Genomic DNA, 18979 nt, shown 5'->3' with positions numbered 1-18979 from the left:
GTGTTTTGGGCTTTTTGTGGCCCTAAACAATCATTTGTTTGTGGCCCCATTTGGGTCATTAATATTACTCATTCTTAATTTTAAAAAAGTACAGTCACGTGTTTATATTAGAAATAATGTCCAACTTGTCCAAAGTTTATATGAAAAGGGAAAACATAAGTTTATCGGTCCGAGGGGAAAGGAAAAGTGTTTCAGATCTCTTATCGCAGTGAAGCCCATTCAAAACTGCCATGCCGATTTGGCATTAATTGTAAAAGTAAACAAAACCCAATAAATGGGCAAAAATTTGGAAAGAATACATGTTTTTTAGACATTATATCTTTAGGAAAAATGTTCGGCTAAATTATAAACCTTAATAGTATGGACGTTCCAGGAATACGGCCTTAAATCCGTCACCATCACAGCTTTTAAAGCTCTGCTAAATTAGCAATTATCTTAATGGGCTTTTGAATGGACGCTGCTAAAAGCCAACTAAAACTATTAAAAATGATATTTTGACACGCCGTTGAACAAATGCAGAGCACGACAAGCAGCTAGCGACGTGACCTGTCACCATATCATGGTGCTTGTGGCCCTAAACGATTTTCCAGGGATTTACTAGCATTTACTGGTGTTTTGGGCTTTTTGTGGCCCTAAACAATCATTTGTTTGTGGCCCCATTTGGGTCATTAATATTACTCGTTCTTAATATTCAAAAGTACAGTCACGTGTTTATATTAGAATTAATGTCCAACTTGTCCAAAGATTATATGAAAAGGGAAAACATAAGTTTATCGGTCCGAGGGGAAAGGAAAAGTGTTTCAGATCTCTTATCGCAGTGAAGCCCATTCAAAACTGCCATGCCGATTTTGCATTAATTGTAAAAGTAAACAAAACACAATAAATAGGCAAAAAATCCGAAAACATACATGTTTTTTAGACATTATATTTTTAGGGAAAAGGTTCGGCTAACATATAAACCTGAATAGTACGGAAGTTTTAGGAATACGGCCTTAAATCTGTCACCATCACGGCGTTTAAAGCGACGCTAAATTAGCAATTATCTTAATGGGCTTTTGAATGGACGCTGCTAAAGCCAACTAAAACTATTAAAAATGATATTTTGACACACCGTTGAACAAATGCAGAGCACGACAAGCAGCTAGCGACGTGACCTGTCACCATATCATGGTGCTTGTGGCCCTAAACGATTTTCCAGGGATTTACTAGCATTTACTGGTGTTTTGGGCTTTTTGTGGCCCTAAACAAGGATTTGTTTGTGGCCCCATTTGGGTCATTAATATTACTCATTCTTAATTTTAAAAAAGTACAGTCACGTGTTTGTATTAGAAATAATGTCCAACTTGTCCAAAGTTTATATGAAAAGGGAAAAAATAAGTTAATTGGTCCGAGGGGAAAGGAAAAGTGTTTCAGATCTCTTATCGCAGCGAAACCCATTCAAAACTGCTATGCCGATTTGGCATTAATTGTAAAAGTAAACAAAACACAATAAATGGGAAAAAAATCTGAAAGAATACATGTTTTTTAGACATTATATCTTTAGGGAAAAGGTTCGGCTAAAATATAAACCGTAATAGTATGGACGTTTCAGGAATACGGCCTTAAATCTGTCACCATCACAGCTTTTAAAGCGCTGCTAAATTAGCAATTATCTTAATGGGCTTTTGAATGGACGCTGCTAAAAGCAAACTAAAACTATTAAAAATGATATTTTGACACACCGTTGAACAAATGCAGAGCACGACAAGCAGCTAGCGACGTGACCTGTCACCATATCATGGTGCTTGTGGCCCTAAACGATTTTCCAGGGATTTACTAGCATTTACTGGTGTTTTGGGCTTTTTGTGGCCCTAAACAGGGATTTGTTTGTGGCCCCATTTGGGTCATTAATATTACTCGTTCTTAATGTTAAAAAGTACCGTCACGTGTTTATATTAGAAATAATGTCCAATTTGTCCAAAGTTTATATGAAAAGGGAAAAAATAAGTTTATTGGTCCGAGGGGAAAGGAAAAGTGTTTCAGATCTCTTATCGCAGTGAAGCCCATTCAAAACTGCTATGCCGATTTGGCATTAATTGCAAAAGTAAACAAAACCCAATAAATGGGCAAACATTTGGAAAGAATACATGTTTTTTAGACATTATATCTTTAGGGAAAATGTTCGGCTAAATTATAAACCTTATTAGTATGGACGTTCCAGGAATACGGCCTTAAATCCGTCACCATCACGGCTTTTAAAGCGCTGCTAAATTAGCAATTATCTTAATGGACTTTTGAATGGACGCTGCTAAAAGCCAACTAAAACTATTAAAAATGATATTTTGACACACCGTTGAACAAATGCAGAGCACGACAAGCAGCTAGCGACGTGACCGGTCACCATATCATGGTGCTTGTGGCCCTAAACGATTTTCCAGGGATTTACTAGCATTTACTGGTGTTTTGGGCTTTTTGTGGCCCTAAACAAGGATTTGTTTGTGGCCCCATTTGGGTCATTAATATTACTCATTCTTAATTTTAAAAAAGTACAGTCACGTATTTATATTAGAAATAATGTCCAACTTGTCCAAAGTTTATATGAAAAGGGAAAACATAAGTTTATTGGTCCGAGGGGAAAGGAAAGGTGTTTCAGATCTCTTATCGCAGTGAAGCCCATTCAAAACTGCTATGCCGATTTGGCATTAATTGTAAAAGTAAACAAAACACAATAAATGGGAAAAAAATCTGAAAGAATACAAGTTTTTTAGACATTATATCTTCAGGGAAAAGGTTCGGCTAAAATATATACCGTAATAGTATGGACGTTCCAGGAATACGGCCTTAAATCCGTCACCATCACGGCTTTTAAAGCGCTGCTAAATTAGCAATTATCTTAATGGATTTTGAATGGACGCTGCTAAAAGCAAACTAAAACTATTAAAAATGATATTTTGACACACCGTTGAACAAATGCAGAGCACGACAAGCAGCTAGCGACGTGACCTGTCACCATATCATGGTGCTTGTGGCCCTAAACGATTTTCCAGGGATTTACTAGCATTTACTGGTGTTTTGGGCTTTTTGTGGCCCTAAACAATCATTTGTTTGTGGCCCCATTTGGGTCATTAATATTACTCATTCTTAATTTTAAAAAAGTACAGTCACGTATTTATATTAGAAATAATGTCCAACTTGTCCAAAGATTATATGAAAAGGTAAAACATAAGTTTATTGGTCCGAGGGGAAAGGAAAAGTGTTTCAGATCTCTTATCGCAGTGAAGCCCATTCAAAACTGGTATGCCGATTTGGCATTAATTGCAAAAGTAAACAAAACCCAATAAATGGTCAAAAATTTGGAAGAATACATGTTTTTCAGACATTATATTTTCAGGGAAAAGGTTCGGCTAAAATATAAACCTTAATAGTATGGACGTTCCAGGAATACGGCCTTAAATCTGTCACCATCACAGCTTTTAAAGCGCTGCTAAATCAGCAATTATTTTAATGGGCTTTTGAATGGACGCTGCTAAAGCCAACTAAAACTATTAAAAATGATATTTTGACACACCGTTGAACAAATGCAGAGCACGACAAGCAGCTAGCGACGTGACCTGTCACCATATCATGGTGCTTGTGGCCCTAAACGATTTTCCAGGGATTTACTAGCATTTACTGGTGTTTTGGGCTTTTTGTGGCCCTAAACAGGGATTTGTTTGTGGCCCCATTTGGGTCATTAATATTACTCATTCTTAATTTTAAAAAAGTACAGTCACGTGTTTATATTAGAAATAATGTCCAATTTGTCCAAAGTTTATATGAAAAGGAAAAACATAAGTTTATTGGTCCGAGGGGAAAGGAAAAGTGTTTCAGATCTCTTATCGCAGTGAAGCCCAGTCAAAACTGCCATACCGATTTGGCATTAATTGCAAAAGTAAATAAAACACAATAAATGGGCAAAAATTTGGAAAGAATACATGTTTTTTAGACATTATATCTTCAGGAAAAAGGTTCGGCTAACATATAAACCTTAATAGTATGGACGTTCCAGGAATACGGCCTTAAATCCGTCACCATCACAGCTTTTAAAGCGCTGCTAAATTAGCAATTATCTTAATGGGCTTTTGAATGGACGCTGCTAAAGCCAACTAAAACTATTAAAAATGATATTTTGACACACCGTTGAACAAATGCAGAGCACGACAAGCAGCTAGCGACGTGACCTGTCACCATATCATGGTGCTTGTGGCCCTAAACGATTTTCCAGGGATTTACTAGCATTTACTGGTGTTTTGGGCTTTTTGTGGCCCTAAACAATCATTTGTTTGTGGCCCCATTTGGGTCATTAATATTACTCGTTCTTAATGTTAAAAAGTACAGTCACGTGTTTATATTAGAAATAATGTCCAACTTGTCCAAAGTTTATATGAAAAGGGAAAACATAAGTTTATTGGTCCGAGGGGAAAGGAAAAGTGTTTCAGATCTCTTATCTCAGTGAAGCCCATTCAAAACTGCCATGCCGATTTGGCATTAATTGTAAAAGTAAATAAAACACAATAAATGGGAAAAAAATCTGAAAGCATACATGTTTTTTAGACATTATATCTTTAGGGAAAATGTTCGGCTAAATTATAAACCTTAATAGTATGGACGTTCCAGGAATACGGCCTTAAATCCGTCACCATCACAGCTTTTAAAGCGACGCTAAATTAGCAATTATCTTAATGGGCTTTTGAATGGACGCTGCTAAAAGCAAACTAAAACTATTAAAAATGACATTTTGACACACCGTTGAACAAATGCAGAGCACGACAAGCAGCTAGCGACGTGACCTGTCACCATATCATGGTGCTTGTGGCCCTAAACGATTTTCCAGGGATTTACTAGCATTTACTGGTGTTTTGGGCTTTTTGTGGCCCTAAACAGGGATTTGTTTGTGGCCCCATTTGGGTCATTAATATTACTCATTCTTAATTTTAAAAAAGTACAGTCACGTGTTTATATTAGAAATAATGTCCAATTTGTCCAAAGTTTATATGAAAAGGAAAAACATAAGTTTATTGGTCCGAGGGGAAAGGAAAAGTGTTTCAGATCTCTTATCGCAGTGAAGCCCAGTCAAAACTGCCATACCGATTTGGCATTAATTGCAAAAGTAAATAAAACACAATAAATGGGCAAAAATTTGGAAAGAATACATGTTTTTTAGACATTATATCTTCAGGAAAAAGGTTCGGCTAACATATAAACCTTAATAGTATGGACGTTCCAGGAATACGGCCTTAAATCCGTCACCATCACAGCTTTTAAAGCGCTGCTAAATTAGCAATTATCTTAATGGGCTTTTGAATGGACGCTGCTAAAGCCAACTAAAACTATTAAAAATGATATTTTGACACACCGTTGAACAAATGCAGAGCACGACAAGCAGCTAGCGACGTGACCTGTCACCATATCATGGTGCTTGTGGCCCTAAACGATTTTCCAGGGATTTACTAGCATTTACTGGTGTTTTGGGCTTTTTGTGGCCCTAAACAATCATTTGTTTGTGGCCCCATTTGGGTCATTAATATTACTCGTTCTTAATGTTAAAAAGTACAGTCACGTGTTTATATTAGAAATAATGTCCAACTTGTCCAAAGTTTATATGAAAAGGGAAAACATAAGTTTATCGGTCCGAGGGGAAAGGAAAAGTGTTTCAGATCTCCTATCTCAGTGAAGCCCATTCAAAACTGCCATGCCGATTTGGCATTAATTGTAAAAGTAAATAAAACACAATAAATGGGAAAAAAATCTGAAAGCATACATGTTTTTTAGACATTATATCTTTAGGGAAAATGTTCGGCTAAATTATAAACCTTAATAGTATGGACGTTCCAGGAATACGGCCTTAAATCCGTCACCATCACAGCTTTTAAAGCGACGCTAAATTAGCAATTATCTTAATGGGCTTTTGAATGGACGCTGCTAAAAGCAAACTAAAACTATTAAAAATGACATTTTGACACACCGTTGAACAAATGCAGAGCACGACAAGCAGCTAGCGACGTGACTTGTCACCATATCATGGTGCTTGTGGCCCTAAACGATTTTCCAGGGATTTACGAGCATTTACTGGTGTTTTGGGCTTTTTGTGGCCCTAAACAATCATTTGTTTGTGGCCCCATTTGGGTCATTAATATTACTCGTTCTTGATGTTAAAAAGTACAGTCACGTGTTTGTATTAGAAATAATGTCCAACTTGTCCAAAGTTTATATGAAAAGGTAAAACATAAGTTTATCGGTCCGAGGGGAAAGGAAAAGTGTTTCAGATCTCTTATCGCAGTGAAGCCCATTCAAAACTGCCATGCCAATTTGGCATTAATTGCAAAAGTAAACAAAACACAATAAATGGGAAAAAAATCTGAAAGAATACATGTTTTTTAGACATTATATCTTTAGGGAAAAGGTTCGGCTAAAATATAAACCGTAATAGTATGGACGTTTCAGGAATACGGCCTTAAATCTGTCACTATCATGGCTTTTAAAGCGCTGCTAAATCAGCAATTATCTTAATGGGCTTTTGAATGGACGCTGCTAAAAGCCAACTAAAACTATTAAAAATGATATTTTGACACACCGTTGAACAAATGCAGAGCACGACAAGCAGCTAGCGACGTGACCTGTCACCATATCATGGTGCTTGTGGCCCTAAACAATTTTCCAGGGATTTACTAGCATTTACTGGTGTTTTGGGCTTTTTGTGGCCCTAAACAATCATTTGTTTGTGGCCCCATTTGGGTCATTAATATTACTCATTCTTAATTTTAAAAAAGTACAGTCACGTGTTTATATTAGAAATAATGTCCAACTTGTCCAAAGTTTATATGAAAAGGGAAAACATAAGTTTATTGGTCCGAGGGGAAAGGAAAAGTGTTTCAGATCTCTTATCGCAGTGAAGCCCATTCAAAACTGCCATGCCGATTTTGCATTAATTGTAAAAGTAAACAAAACCCAATAAATGGGCAAAAGTTTGGAAAGAATACATGTTTTTTAGACATTATATCTTTAGGGAAAATGTTCGGCTAAATTATAAACCTTAATAGTATGGACGTTCCAGGAATACGGCCTTAAATCCGTCACCATCACGGCTTTTAAAGCGCTGCTAAATTAGCAATTATCTTAATGGGCTTTTGAATGGACGCTGCTAAAAGCAAACTAAAACTATTAAAAATGATATTTTGACACACCGTTGAACAAATGCAGAGCACGACAAGCAGCTAGCGACGTGACCTGTCACCATATCATGGTGCTTGTGGCCCTAAACGATTTTCCAGGGATTTACTAGCATTTACTGGTGTTTTGGGCTTTTTGTGGCCCTAAACAAGGATTTGTTTGTGGCCCCATTTGGGTCATTAATATTACTCATTCTTAATTTTAAAAAAGTACAGTCACGTATTTATATTAGAAATAATGTCCAACTTGTCCAAAGTTTATATGAAAAGGGAAAACATAAGTTTATTGGTCCGAGGGGAAAGGAAAAGTGTTTCAGATCTCTTATCGCAGTGAAGCCCATTCAAAACTGCTATGCCGATTTGGCATTAATTGTAAAAGTAAACAAAACACAATAAATGGGAAAAAAATCTGAAAGAATACAAGTTTTTTAGACATTATATCTTCAGGGAAAAGGTTCGGCTAAAATATATACCGTAATAGTATGGACGTTCCAGGAATACGGCCTTAAATCCGTCACCATCACGGCTTTTAAAGCGCTGCTAAATTAGCAATTATCTTAATGGACTTTTGAATGGACGCTGCTAAAAGCAAACTAAAACTATTAAAAATGATATTTTGACACACCGTTGAACAAATGCAGAGCACGACAAGCAGCTAGCGACGTGACCTGTCACCATATCATGGTGCTTGTGGCCCTAAACGATTTTCCAGGGATTTACTAGCATTTACTGGTGTTTTGGGCTTTTTGTGGCCCTAAACAATCATTTGTTTGTGGCCCCATTTGGGTCATTAATATTACTCATTCTTAATTTTAAAAAAGTACAGTCACGTATTTATATTAGAAATAATGTCCAACTTGTCCAAAGATTATATGAAAAGGTAAAACATAAGTTTATTGGTCCGAGGGGAAAGGAAAAGTGTTTCAGATCTCTTATCGCAGTGAAGCCCATTCAAAACTGGTATGCCGATTTGGCATTAATTGCAAAAGTAAACAAAACCCAATAAATGGTCAAAAATTTGGAAGAATACATGTTTTTCAGACATTATATTTTCAGGGAAAAGGTTCGGCTAAAATATAAACCTTAATAGTATGGACGTTCCAGGAATACGGCCTTAAATCTGTCACCATCACAGCTTTTAAAGCGCTGCTAAATCAGCAATTATTTTAATGGGCTTTTGAATGGACGCTGCTAAAGCCAACTAAAACTATTAAAAATGATATTTTGACACACCGTTGAACAAATGCAGAGCACGACAAGCAGCTAGCGACGTGACCTGTCACCATATCATGGTGCTTGTGGCCCTAAACGATTTTCCAGGGATTTACTAGCATTTACTGGTGTTTTGGGCTTTTTGTGGCCCTAAACAATAATTTGTTTGTGGCCCCATTTGGGTCATTAATATTACTCATTCTTAATTTTAAAAAAGTACAGTCACGTGTTTATATTAGAAATAATGTCCAACTTGTCCAAAGTTTATATGAAAAGGGAAAACATAAGTTTACCGGTCCGAGGGGAAAGGAAAAGTGTTTCAGATCTCTTATCGCAGTGAAGCCCATTCAAAACTGCTATGCCGATTTGGCATTAATTGTAAAAGTAAATAAAACACAATAAATGGGCAAAAAATCTGAACAAATACATGTTTTTTAGACATTATATATTCAGGGAAAAGGTTCGGCTAAAATATAAACCTTAATAGTATGGACGTTCCAGGAATACGGCCTTAAATCCGTCACCATCACGGCTTTTAAAGCGCTGCTAAATTAGCAATTATCTTAATGGGCTTTTGAATGGACGCTGCTTAAAGCCAACTAAAACTATTAAAAATGATATTTTGACACACCGTTGAACAAATGCAGAGCACGACAAGCAGCTAGCGACGTGACCTGTCACCATATCATGGTGCTTGTGGCCCTAAACAATTTTCCAGGGATTTACTAGCATTTACTGGTGTTTTGGGCTTTTTGTGGCCCTAAACAATCATTTGTTTGTGGCCCCATTTGGGTCATTAATATTACTCATTCTTAATTTTAAAAAAGTACAGTCACGTGTTTATATTAGAAATAATGTCCAACTTGTCCAAAGTTTATATGAAAAGGGAAAACATAAGTTTATTGGTCCGAGGGGAAAGGAAAAGTGTTTCAGATCTCTTATCGCAGTGAAGCCCATTCAAAACTGCCATGCCGATTTTGCATTAATTGTAAAAGTAAACAAAACCCAATAAATGGGCAAAAGTTTGGAAAGAATACATGTTTTTTAGACATTATATCTTTAGGGAAAATGTTCGGCTAAATTATAAACCTTAATAGTATGGACGTTCCAGGAATACGGCCTTAAATCCGTCACCATCACGGCTTTTAAAGCGCTGCTAAATTAGCAATTATCTTAATGGGCTTTTGAATGGACGCTGCTAAAAGCAAACTAAAACTATTAAAAATGATATTTTGACACACCGTTGAACAAATGCAGAGCACGACAAGCAGCTAGCGACGTGACCTGTCACCATATCATGGTGCTTGTGGCCCTAAACGATTTTCCAGGGATTTACTAGCATTTACTGGTGTTTTGGGCTTTTTGTGGCCCTAAACAAGGATTTGTTTGTGGCCCCATTTGGGTCATTAATATTACTCATTCTTAATTTTAAAAAAGTACAGTCACGTATTTATATTAGAAATAATGTCCAACTTGTCCAAAGTTTATATGAAAAGGGAAAACATAAGTTTATTGGTCCGAGGGGAAAGGAAAGGTGTTTCAGATCTCTTATCGCAGTGAAGCCCATTCAAAACTGCTATGCCGATTTGGCATTAATTGTAAAAGTAAACAAAACACAATAAATGGGAAAAAAATCTGAAAGAATACAAGTTTTTTAGACATTATATCTTCAGGGAAAAGGTTCGGCTAAAATATATACCGTAATAGTATGGACGTTCCAGGAATACGGCCTTAAATCCGTCACCATCACGGCTTTTAAAGCGCTGCTAAATTAGCAATTATCTTAATGGACTTTTGAATGGACGCTGCTAAAAGCAAACTAAAACTATTAAAAATGATATTTTGACACACCGTTGAACAAATGCAGAGCACGACAAGCAGCTAGCGACGTGACCTGTCACCATATCATGGTGCTTGTGGCCCTAAACGATTTTCCAGGGATTTACTAGCATTTACTGGTGTTTTGGGCTTTTTGTGGCCCTAAACAATCATTTGTTTGTGGCCCCATTTGGGTCATTAATATTACTCATTCTTAATTTTAAAAAAGTACAGTCACGTATTTATATTAGAAATAATGTCCAACTTGTCCAAAGATTATATGAAAAGGTAAAACATAAGTTTATTGGTCCGAGGGGAAAGGAAAAGTGTTTCAGATCTCTTATCGCAGTGAAGCCCATTCAAAACTGGTATGCCGATTTGGCATTAATTGCAAAAGTAAACAAAACCCAATAAATGGTCAAAAATTTGGAAGAATACATGTTTTTCAGACATTATATTTTCAGGGAAAAGGTTCGGCTAAAATATAAACCTTAATAGTATGGACGTTCCAGGAATACGGCCTTAAATCTGTCACCATCACAGCTTTTAAAGCGCTGCTAAATCAGCAATTATTTTAATGGGCTTTTGAATGGACGCTGCTAAAGCCAACTAAAACTATTAAAAATGATATTTTGACACACCGTTGAACAAATGCAGAGCACGACAAGCAGCTAGCGACGTGACCTGTCACCATATCATGGTGCTTGTGGCCCTAAACGATTTTCCAGGGATTTACTAGCATTTACTGGTGTTTTGGGCTTTTTGTGGCCCTAAACAATAATTTGTTTGTGGCCCCATTTGGGTCATTAATATTACTCATTCTTAATTTTAAAAAAGTACAGTCACGTGTTTATATTAGAAATAATGTCCAACTTGTCCAAAGTTTATATGAAAAGGGAAAACATAAGTTTATTGGTCCGAGGGGAAAGGAAAAGTGTTTCAGATCTCTTATCGCAGTGAAGCCCATTCAAAACTGCTATGCCGATTTGGCATTAATTGTAAAAGTAAATAAAACACAATAAATGGGCAAAAAATCTGAACAAATACATGTTTTTTAGACATTATATATTCAGGGAAAAGGTTCGGCTAAAATATAAACCTTAATAGTATGGACGTTCCAGGAATACGGCCTTAAATCCGTCACCATCACGGCTTTTAAAGCGCTGCTAAATTAGCAATTATCTTAATGGGCTTTTGAATGGACGCTGCTTAAAGCCAACTAAAACTATTAAAAATGATATTTTGACACACCGTTGAACAAATGCAGAGCACGACAAGCAGCTAGCGACGTGACCTGTCACCATATCATGGTGCTTGTGGCCCTAAACGATTTTCCAGGTATTTACTAGCATTTACTGGTGTTTTGGGCTTTTTGTGGCCCTAAACAGGGATTTGTTTGTGGCCCCATTTGGGTCATTAATATTACTCATTCTTAATTTTAAAAAAGTACAGTCACGTATTTATATTAGAAATAATGTCCAACTTGTCCAAAGTTTATATGAAAAGGGAAAACATAAGTTTATCGGTGCAAGGGGAAAGGAAAAGTGTTTCAGATCTCTTATCGCAGTGAAGCCCATTCAAAACTGCTATGCCGATTTGGCATTAATTGTAAAAGTAAACAAAACACAATAAATGGGCAAAAAATCTGAAAAAATACATGTTTTTTAGACATTATATCTTTAGGGAAAAGGTTCGGCTAACATATAAACCTGAATAGTATGGAAGTTTTAGGAATACGGCCTTAAATCTGTCACCATCACAGCTTTTAAAGCGCCGCTAAATTAGCAATTATCTTAATGGGCTTTTGAATGGACGCTGCTTAAAGCAAACTAAAACTATTAAAACTGATATTTTGACACACCGTTGAACAAATGCAGAGCACGACAAGCAGCTAGCGATGTGACCTGTCACCATATCATGGTGCTTGTGGCCCTAAACGATTTTCCAGGGATTTACGAGCATTTACTGGTGTTTTGGGCTTTTTGTGGCCCTAAACAATCATTTGTTTGTGGCCCCATTTGGGTCATTAATATTACTTGTTCTTGATGTTAAAAAGTACCGTCACGTGTTTATATTAGAAATAATGTCCAACTTGTACAAAGTTTATATGAAAAGGGAAAACATAAGTTTATTGGTCCGAGGGGAAAGGAAAAGTGTCTCAGATCTCTTATCGCAGTGAAGTCCATTCAAAACTGCTATGCCGATTTGGCATTAATTGTAAAAGTAAACAAAACACAATAAATGGGCAAAAAATCTGAAAGAATACATGTTTTTTAGACATTATATCTTTAGGGAAAAGGTTCGGCTAAAATATAAACTTTAATAGTATGGACGTTCCAGGAATACGGCCTTAAATCCGTCACCATCACAGCTTTTAAAGCGCTGCTAAATTAGCAATTATCTTAATGGGCTTTTGAATGGATGCTGCTAAAAGCCAACTAAAACTATTAAAAATGATATTTTGACACACCGTTGAACAAATGCAGAGCACGACAAGCAGCTAGCGACGTGACCGGTCACCATATCATGCTCCTCCAGTGGCTGTGGCCCCTAAAGAACAGTGTTTATGCCAGGGGCCGGCCCTGCTCCAGAGAGCCATTGAGACAGTTTGGACATTCAAACTAGCAAACATTGGAGGGCACGTTGGAGTATTTTAGTCTCTGAGGTGGAATGTGAGGACCCTAATTGAACAACCCGTCCGGTACCTTGTGATTAGCCGGTCCCGTTCTGAGAAGTGAGGCTCTCCCAGGGGCAGATGATCTCCTTGGCCCCGAGAGCGGCTCGGTTCTCGTCCTCCTCGTCCTCGGACTCGATGGGGTAGATGCGACACTCCGGGGGGATGTCCACTTTGATCTGGAAGAAACTGGCGTGCAGACAACAAGGAGAAATAAACGTTTGGGTTTACGTGTCCGGATCTGCACCACTCACTTGCCGACCCTCCTGGGCGGGGCCTGGCTGGTCGGGTCCGGGCTGATGGGCTGGATCCGCCCCCCCGCCCCGGCGGCCGAGTTGCATTTGGGGGACAGGTTGGCGAAGACGGCGGACGGCCCGCATCCTCGCCTCAGCAGCCGCCGCAGGAACAGCGCCATTTTGGACTTGCACGCGTTGCCCTCGGCGGGGGTCCGGACCTCGCCGTCACGGTCCGCTTCGCCCGGTTCCGCTCGCCGCTCGGAGGCGGAGGTGCTGTCCAGCGCCACGCTGATGGGGGACGGGCAGGCCGGGGGGTGGGCCAGGATGGAGAGGGAGGACGAGGCGTTGGTGGAGGGGGAGTCGGCGAGGCCGGAGTAGACGGCCAGGTGGGGCATGGGGGTGGTGAAGCGGCAGAGCTGTGGGTTCAAAGGTCAAGAGGAGAGAGAGTCAGTCCGAAAAAGTCAAATGTGTTCTGAGCGATCACAGTAAATCCCAGGTGTCCAAAGTGCTGCCCGGGGGGGCACTTTCTCAAAATACTAGTTAAAAAAAACATTAAAAAGAGCTAAAATGTGAAATGGAACAATAAAAAGTTGCAATGTTGACTCTATAATAAACTAAGTTGTCATGTTTTCTTCTTTAAAACTGACATTCCTCAAAAAAAAAAAAAGAATTAAAATCAATGTTGTTATGAATTATTGAGCTATTCAAGGCTCCAATTACTTCACATCAAATATTATATTTTGAAAAAAATTTGGGGGGGGAATATTTTAATCATAAGAAAGTCTACTTTTTACAAAAAAGGGCATAGAACAACCAAAAAAAAACATTTAAAAAATAAATCAATAAATACTTGTAATCGACAGTTCTGAAGTTGACCTATTCTAGAGACTTGAAGGTTAAAAGTTTAAAAAAAAATTATATATATATATATATATATATATATATATATATATATATATATATATATATATATATATATATATATATATATATATATATATATATATATATATATATATATATATATGACTTATTTTTAACACTTAACATTATTTGCCTATTGAAGGCTCCAATTACTTCACATGGGGAAAATAATGTATATTTTATGTGTTTGTCATAAGAAAGTCTTTTTTTTTTTACAAAAATGGCATAAAACAAACAAAACAAAACAAAAATAAAATAAAATAAATAAACACTTATAATCGACGGATAGCCTATTCTAAAAACTTTAAGGTTAAAAGTTACAAAAAAAACAAAAAAGATTAATATATATATATATATATATATATATATATATATATATATATATATATATATATATATATATATATATATATATATATATATATATATATATATAATATTTATATACACCTTTATTTATATACATACATACATACACACATTATATATATATATATATATATATATATATATATATATATATATATATATATATATATATATATATATATATATATATATATATATATATATATAAATATTTATATACACCTTTATTTATATACATACATACATACACACATTATATATATATATATATATATATATATATATACATATACATGTATATATATATATATATATATATATATATACACATATACATGTATATATATATATATATATATATATATATATATATATATATATATATATATATATATATATATATATATATATATATATATATATATATATATACATATACATGTATATATATATATATATATATATATATATATATACATATACATGTATATATATATATATATATATATATATATATATATATATATATATATATACATACATATATATATATATATATATATATATATATATATATATATATATATATATATATATATATATACATACATATATATATATTTTTTTAAAATATTTATATATATATATATATATATATATATATATATATATATATATATATATAATGTGTGTATGTATGTAATATATATATATATATATGATGTGTGTATGTAATATATATATATATATATATATATATATATATATATATATATATATATATATATATATATATATATATATATATATATATATATATATATATATATAAATTGTATTACTTAATTTTAACACTTTTATGAGTGGGGCTTTTTTGGGTCCCCCAAGAGTTTTAGTGTCATTGTTTAAATAATAATACATCAAAATAAATGTTGTGAATTATTGGCCTATTCAAGGCTCCAATTACTACACATCAAATATTGTACTTTGATATATTTTTTGGGGGAAATATTGTATATTGTCACAAGAAAGTCTTCTTTTTCCAAAAAAAAGGCATAAAACAAAAAAATAAAAATAAAAAAAATAAAAAATTACTTGTAATCGATGGATAGATCTGAAGTTGACTTATTTTAGAGACTTGAAGGTTAAAAGGAAAAAAACAACAAACAAAAAAAACATATATATATGTATGACTTATTTTTAACACTTTTATGAATAGATAAAATAAAAAATAAATAAAAAATAAATGTTATGAATTATTGACCTATTCAAGGCTCCAATTACTTCACATCAATTATATACTTTGTAATGTTTTTAGGGAAAACATTGCATATTTTGTATGTTTGCCATTAAAAAACTAAGTTTTCTATGACAAAAAGGGCATTAAACAGACAAAAAAAAAAAAAAAAAATTTAAATTATAACCGACGGATAGATCTGAAGTTGATCTTGGTATTTAAGCAATAAAAGTAGAAAAAATATATGTCTAACTTATTTTTAACACTTTTATGAGAAGAGCCCTTTCAGGTCCCCAAGGATTTTAGTGGGATTTTTAAAACTGTCATTGCTAAAAAAAAAACTAAAAAAAACGAATCAAAGTAAATGTTATGAATTATTGATCTATTCAAGGTTCTAGGTACTTCACATCAAATATTCCATAAAACATAAAAAACACTTTTTTAACTTCATATCGATTTATAGGTCTGAAGCTGATCTAAAGATTTAAGCGTTAAAAGAAAACATAAATGAATAATAATAACACTAATGAGTGGGGCCCTTTTGGGTCCCCAATAATTTTAGTGGTATTTTGTTTTTAACCATCAAAAACTTAATGTGTTATGAATTATTGACCTTTTTAAAGCGCCTTACTTCACATCAAATATTCCACTTTTGAATTTTTTGAGGGGGAAATGTTCGATATTTTGTTTTTTTTGCCATAAAAAACAGGGTTTTCCTTTACAAAAAAAGGCATAAAACATTTTTTTAAAAATGTTTACTTTATATAGATTGATAGGTCTGAAGTTGATCTAGAGATTTAAGCGTTAAAAGAAAAAATACGAAAATAAATAATAATAATAATAATAATAAATCACTTTTATGAGTGGGGCCCTTTTGGGTGCCCAATAATTTTAGTGGGATTTTTTTTTTTAACTGTCATTGCTCAAAAAATGTTGTTATGAATTATTGACCTATTTAAAGCTCCAATTACTTCACATCAGATATTCCACTTTTGAAATGTTTTTTGGGGGGGGGAAATATTACATATTTTGTGTTTTTGCCATAAAGTTTTCTTTGACAAAAAGGGCATTAAAAAGAAAAACTTATAATTCACAGATAGGTCTGAAGTTGATCTACAGATTCAAGCTTTAAAAGAAAAAAATATATAAAATAAAATAAAAATGTATAACTTATTTTGAGCACTTTTATGAGTGGGGCCCTTTTGGGTCCCCAATTATTTTAGTGGGATTTTTTTTAACTGTCATTGTTAAAAAAAAAATAATGAATCAAAACCAATGTGTTATGAATTGTTGACCTTTTAAAGCTCCCATATATTCCACTTTTGATTTTTTTTTTTTGGGGGGGGGAATATTACATAATATATAAAATATATTACATATTTTGTGTTTTTGCCATTTAAAAAAAACAGGGTTTTCCTTTACAAAAAAGGCATAAAACATTTTTTTAAAATTTTTTAACTTTATATCGATTAATAGATATGAAGTTGATCTAGAGATTTAAGCGTTAACATTTTTTAAATAATAATACATTTGAATTATTTTTTAAATTTTTTATAACTGAGACCCTTCCGGGTAAGCTTGAGGGCAGCTCTAAAGTAAATAAAATAAATCTAGTTTGAAAATGAAAAATATCAAAATGGTCGCCGCATACTTGGATTTTTCCGTGTGCATCCCTCAGAGGAAAAAGTTTGGACACCCCTGCAATAAATAAACACATATAATGTAATGCAACGTAACACCATGGTACTGCAATGGTGCCCTCTGCTGGTAGACCATGTAATTACACATTAATGTGAGATAACAGAATCTTCCTTACGTTTTGTTTTTTTTCCCCTCCCATCAAATTCGCCGTCGCCAACAACATCCGGGGGACGGCGGAGGAGGACTGGAGACGAGAGGGAGTGACGGCACGGACAGATGAGGGGCTTGCTGGACGTTTTATTAGTGGCGACTGATGAGGTGGACAGCAGACAAGTACAAGAGCATGCATGGACTCCAACAAAAAGACGGACAAGAAACATGTTGACGTGGACTGGGAATGTTAGCACTTTTAAGTTGGCGCTATTTAAGCGTGTTACGGTGTAATGGCTCTACCTAGTGGACAGGTGGGTGAACTGCAGTTACGTCCACCCGTCCGCGCGCTGATAAAAAATGTCATGATATTGGAATTGATGGTCATTTCCTGGGCGGAAGGGGCGGGGCGTCCCCCTTCCGCTGCTTGCTGAGTTTGCTCATGACCTGCGTGATGTCCACGGGCGCGTTGGCGGCCATCTTGGCGCGCTCCTCCAGCTCCTGCTGCCGCAGGATGATGGGGCTGACGCTGGGACGCCGGTTCTTGGCGTTCTGCTCCAGCTGGGCGTCGCTGGCGGAGCAAGAAGGGGGTCGTCAGAAGGGGACGGGGACGACAAGAGTGGGACGGGACGGGACGGGACGGGACGGCGCTTACGTGAACTTGTGCTCCTCGGGGACGAGCGCCTTCTTCAAGGTGTCCTTGAACACCTGAGACTTCATGTAGCGGCCGTACGAGTCCTGCAGGGGGCAGAGTCTCTGAGAAGCTTTTCTTCAAGGACGTGTGCGTACTGACCTTCTTCATCAGCATGTAGATGTGCGTCTGGGCGGCGTCCAGCACGTATCTGTGAGGATGCTTCAGGCTGCTCACCGTGATCTCCATCGTCTTGCCGTCAATGTTGATCCAGCGGGGGGCGCCGCGGGCCAGGAAGGTCCTGGGAGAGGTGATGGACGCCAATAATTATGACACTGACTAATTCCCTTTTAACTCTCTCAAACACACTAGTTAAATGCTCACACACACTAGTTAATTGCACACACACACACACACACACACACACACACACACACACACACACACACACACACACACACACACACACACACACACACACACTAGTGAAATGCTCACACACACTAGTTAAATGCTCACACACACTAGTGAATTGCACACACACACACTAGTGAAATGCTCACACACACACTAGTGAAATGCTCACTAACACAGTAGTGAACCGCTCACACACACAGTAGGGAATTGCTCACACACACTAGTTAATTGCACACACACAGTAGTGAAATTATCACACACACTAGTTAATTGCACACACACACACACTAGTGAAATGCTCACTAACACAGTAGTGAACCGCTCACACACACAGTAGGGAATTGCTCACACAATCTAGTTAATTGCACACACACAGTAGTGAAATGATCACACACACTAGTTAATTGCACACACACACACACACACACACACACACACACACACACACACACACACACACACACTAGTGAAATTTTCACACAC

The 18979-nt window shown here is 35.8% G+C and overlaps 2 protein-coding genes across 2 annotated transcripts in view; both read right to left on the bottom strand.

The window, feature by feature from the left end:
• Positions 1-12657: 12657 nt before the first annotated feature.
• LOC133656268 (regulator of G-protein signaling 9-like) lies at positions 12658-17475 on the bottom strand. The gene is made up of 3 exons (XM_062057252.1): positions 17309-17475; positions 13146-13543; positions 12658-13080 (listed from the first exon to the last, which is right to left on the bottom strand). Exons 1-3 carry the CDS (start codon positions 17372-17374, stop codon positions 12930-12932), a joined length of 615 nt encoding a protein of 204 aa, XP_061913236.1. The 5' UTR covers positions 17375-17475; the 3' UTR covers positions 12658-12929.
• A 105-nt stretch (positions 17476-17580) lies between these two features.
• Positions 17581-18979, bottom strand: part of LOC133656266 (regulator of G-protein signaling 9-like) — a 35726-nt gene continuing 34327 nt past the window's right edge. Inside the window, exons 15-17 of the mRNA XM_062057251.1 lie at positions 18242-18380; positions 18104-18186; positions 17581-18019 (exon numbers count right to left, since the gene is read on the bottom strand). Coding sequence (XP_061913235.1) covers positions 17833-18019; positions 18104-18186; positions 18242-18380 — 409 coding nt within the window. The 3' untranslated portion in view covers positions 17581-17832. The remainder of the gene's footprint in view (positions 18020-18103; positions 18187-18241; positions 18381-18979) is intronic.

The sequence above is a fragment of the Entelurus aequoreus genome, linkage group LG08 (genome assembly GCF_033978785.1).
Source record: "Entelurus aequoreus isolate RoL-2023_Sb linkage group LG08, RoL_Eaeq_v1.1, whole genome shotgun sequence".
NCBI lineage: Eukaryota > Metazoa > Chordata > Actinopteri > Syngnathiformes > Syngnathidae > Entelurus > Entelurus aequoreus.
Note: the sequence above shows the minus strand (reverse complement) of the source record. Positions and strands in the feature narration are given on the sequence as shown.